At 40.7% G+C, this 4,530-nt stretch overlaps 1 protein-coding gene across 1 annotated transcript in view; it reads left to right on the forward strand.

Moving 5' to 3' along the window:
• Nucleotides 1-3,550, forward strand: part of DHRSX (dehydrogenase/reductase X-linked) — a gene marked incomplete at its 5' end in the record, with an annotated part of 255,108 nt that extends 251,558 nt beyond the window's left edge. Inside the window, one exon of the mRNA XM_019529386.1 lies at nucleotides 3,078-3,550. Coding sequence (XP_019384931.1) covers nucleotides 3,078-3,272 — 195 coding nt within the window. The remainder of the gene's footprint in view (nucleotides 1-3,077) is intronic.
• Between the last annotated feature and the right edge of the window lie 980 nt (nucleotides 3,551-4,530).

The raw sequence follows: 4,530 nt of genomic DNA on the forward strand, positions 1-4,530 counted from the left end.
TCCACATTATTTTTGCCCAGGAATGATCACCACTAACACTTGAGCCACATTTTCCTCTTATGCTTATGTGTTCCAGAGAGCTGCTGAATTCACTAGCACAATGTTCAATGAACTATCATACAAGTAATAGACTTACTAAAGATGTAGATTATTAATTAAAATACAGGCAGTACCTTTGGAATCAATGCTTTCCTTCTCCCCAGTCAAATAAATTCTTAATATTAATAATTGCCCTTTATCACTTGTTCTGAAATTTATTTTTGCCAATTTTAACAATTAAAACAACAATAATAATAATAATAGTAGTAATACTAGTAGTAGAAAAGTCACCCAAGGTAAGAACAAATTTTACTGAAACATGAACCTCTTTACAAGTCAGTCCTGGATAAGAGTTGAGCCCTGGTTTGGCAAAAAAGTATGCTTATACTTAATGCAGTTTAAATAGGATCTTTGATGCTAACAGAACTGCTCACACTGCATAAAGTTATAAGATATGCCTAAGTCTTTTCAGGACCTGGGCCTCAATTGGTTTTGTCTTTTCCTTTCCTTTTCCACTCTATAGTGCTTTACATTAAAAAAAATCAATGTTTTCTACGGGCTGTATCAAGTAATATCTTATTGCATGGATATTCTCTTTGACATCCAAATTATCATAATATGTTGTTATATGGACATTGAAATAGAAATGACCATGAGGTCTCTGGTACTTAATCCCTGCTCTAATTTTAATGTGGAATTTCTTCAGTTATTCGCATCGTGAGGATCGTACCTGAAATCTACCGAAAGATTGCACAATCAAGGCCAGCAGACCTCTGCAGCCGTTAGTGGTAGAGGTTCTTCTGCAAGGGTTAAGTTCAGGAGAGGTGGCAAGTTCTCATTCTTGCAAGCTTGCCCTAAACCATGGGTGGACAAAGTCTGGCCTGTGGGCCAGACTGGGCCCGCAGTGGACTCCATTTCCCAGCAGCCCCTGCCCACATTGCCGCAGCTGGTTTCAATGCAGGACTCCAGAAGCAGGGGGGCCATGATGGTGTGGGGCCAGGGATTCCATGGAGACCAGTTCCAGCAGGGCTGGCAGGTGGGCAGGGAGCTGCTCCAGGGCTTGGGATCTTGTGGCAGTGACAGTGTGGTCCAGAAATGGGGCAGAGCTGTGATCCATTGCCTGCACACCTGGGGAAGGGGGGCTCATCCTCCTCTGGCATTATCCACTGGGGATGGATGAGCTAAGCATGAGCCCTGGGCACTAAGTGATGCAACAGGAGGCACCAGAATGGAGAGAGGGACAGGAGTCCTATCGTTCCTCTTTTCCTTGTGTGGAAGACAGCACTGCTGCGTGGGGGGAGGGCTTGGTGTGACTGCTATGCCGACCCTGTAGCTGCCAAACGTACAGACTCTTCTTCCTGCAGCGTTGGCCATCCTCAGGTACACGTCTATGTTCTGTTGCTTGCTTCCCTGCCTACCCTTGCTGCTGAGTTTGGCCCTATAATTTGTCACTGGGGACACAAATCACTGGCGCTCGATGGCAGAGGGTAGCTCTGGAAAGTGGGCCTCAACCTGGAGCAGGGGAGGCATATGCAGGAGGCAGAGAGGGCACGTGTAAAGGAATGTGAAAACATCTACCAGTTTTGGGACATGCTGGCCAAGGGTACAACTCTTACTAGTTACACCTTTGCCTTCTGATACTGCCTACTCTAAATTTTGTATGCTGTACTGGAGGAGGGGGCAGTAATCTCCCAAGTTTGCCTAACTTAAGGCAGTAACTTTTTTCAAAGCTTCTTCCCCATATTTTGGCACGATTCTGATGCATTTGCTGGAGAAGTGTTGGGGGGGGAGAGGAATATGTAATTCATGCCAAATATACCAAATAGAATAGCAGTTGCCATTAACCTCTCTACAATTTTGTCATTGAAAGCAGGTAACATAATGCAGGATTTGTGGCACGTGGAGATTTTTTACTTGTGTAAAGAAAGTCATCGAATGCTTCAAACAAATGTTAGTTGTGAATATATTTGTGCAAATCATCAACACTGCTCTATAGTATTATGCGTTATCTTAAAAAAAGATAACTGAATAACTTTACAAAAATGTTGTTACGTTCATCAGATAAGTTATCCAAGAAAGAGCATTCAATCTGTTTAATTAAAAATGCTCTGAATGCCATTATGTTGTTTATTACTTGCAGAAGGAAAATTATAAAGATAATAAAATGACATACATGTGTGTCACAGATCTGCTCATAGACTCTAAGACTAGTATATGCCACAGATTCAAAACTGTATTGTAAATCTACATGTCAAGTACAAATTAAAAAAAAAAAGAAGACATCATTGCAGTGGTGCTGAATGCTCCCTCTAAGCAGAGAGTGAAATGTGTTTCAGGTAGCCTCAGGATAAAAACAGCTATGCCTCTAAGCTATTAATTTGATTTAAAAATTAATTTTATGTTACACGTTAATAAACTTATCCATTTTATTTTTTGACAGCACAGAGCTCTGATAATTATGCCTTATGCAAAACGTATTTTTCTGATTTACCTTGCCCAGTTGAATTAAACATCTAAATCATCATTTGATGTCATGGACATTTGCTCATATCTCACAGCTAAATAGGGTGCACTATACACACAGCCGACACCTTCATCTGCATGAGGCAGATTAGAAGGCATTACATCCATGTAGAAGGAATAATTACACTTTGGAGTTTAATGTTTTTATTTGCTTTTGGAAGTATGTTGAGCCTAACCCTAAGATAGTACTACTGCTTAGTGTTGTATTATTTTGCTCAGGTTCTGGAAAGGATAGATTCAGATCTGAATCGCTTAAAACTTTCCACGTGGGTGTTGTGGCTGTCTCAAGCAAGATCATGTGTAACAAAAATCAACCCCCCTCCACAAACAAACAAAAAAACTCCCAACAACTATTTCACTGATTAGAAATAAGGAATCTTTCCTCCTTCATCAAGATTTGCTTAAAAATAAAGCTGGACACAGTACAAAAGAAGCTAATTGATGATAGTAGTGTTGTGATAAACCACATGCTCTGTATTTATATGTATCCTACTTCTTTTTCCTACCTTCTACAGACCGCAGAGGAAGGAGCCTCAACTTCCATCTATGCAGCGGTTTCACCAGAGCTAGAAGGGGTTGGTGGCACCTATCTTTATAATGAACAAAGGACAAAATCTGTTGATATATCATATGATGAAGAGCTGCAGAGGAAGCTCTGGACAGAAAGCTGCAAGATGGTTGGGATTTCTGATATATCCATATGTCTCTAAAAGTAGCCACTTGGAGCTGGAAGAATGTAGTGTGTCCAACAAACATCCTTTGGTGAATGCTTTGCAGCATCAGCCATCATCCTGGAATTCCCTGTTCAGTCCCAAAGGCAAACGTGAACAAGTCTGCTCTTCATTTGAAACCCTAGTCTTCTAGGGAGTGTGATGGTGTTGGAGGGAACTATTCCCACAGAAATGTGTGTGTGGTGGTTTTAAATCTAACCATCAGTTTTGTAACCATGATGTTTCAGTCTGTGATTAAAAAGCAAAATTTAACCTTGTCCATCACTGTGTTGTTTTGGTTTTCTTTGGGGTTTTTTTTGCTTTATTGTTTTTAATAAAAGAAGTAGGAGCTGTCCTTTGTAGAGGGTTATGTCTAAATCACTCTGAACTTCAAACAAGCTCTGCATATCTTGCAAATAGAACTTAATCCATTTTTATCACTTCAGAAAAGTGACGGTCTTTCCCTAAGCTTCAAAAATCTTGGCAACTTTGTAGAATGAGTGGCAGCTTGTTAAAATTCAGGCTTTTGGCATTTGTGATAATCATGCTGTATCCATCGTAAGGGACTCAAGTGTATATAACACCCTTATTCAAAGGTTTATGTAGAAACCAGAGATTTCAGATGGAAAGGATTTAAGATAGGAGCTGCAAGGCACTGAAAAAAAAGAGAGAAAGGTTCAGAGAAGAGCTGCCAGAATGGAAACGTGTCAGTGTGAATGGCCTCCTTGAATCAATCTGTTTAACTCATCAAAGAGAAAGTTAAAGCACTCCGTGGCAGAGGGTAGCTCTGGAAAGTGGGCCTCAACCTGGAGTAGGGGAGTCAGAGGCAGGAGGCAGAGAGGGCACGTGTAAGGGAATGTGAAAACATCTACCAGTTTTGGGACATGCCGGCCAAGAGTACAACTCTTACTAGTTACACCTTTGCTTTCTGATATTGCCTACTCTAAAGTTTGTATGCTGGGGCAGGGGCAGTAATTTCCCACGTTTGCCTAACTTAAGGCAGTAACGTTTTTCAAAGCTTCTTCTCCATGTTTTGGCACGATTCTGATGCATTTGCTGGAGAAATGTTGGGGGGGGGGGAGGAATATGTAATTCATGCCAAATATACCAAATAGAATAATAGTTGCCATTAACCTCTCTACAATTTTGTCATTGAAAGCAGGTAACATAATGCAGGATTTGTGGCACGTGGAGATTTTTTACTTGTGTAAGGAAAGTCATCAAATGCTTCAAACAAATGTTAGTTGTGAATATATTT

The sequence above is a fragment of the Crocodylus porosus genome, unplaced genomic scaffold (genome assembly GCF_001723895.1).
Source record: "Crocodylus porosus isolate Cpor-Errol unplaced genomic scaffold, CroPor_comp1, whole genome shotgun sequence".
Classification (NCBI taxonomy): Eukaryota; Metazoa; Chordata; order Crocodylia; family Crocodylidae; genus Crocodylus; species Crocodylus porosus.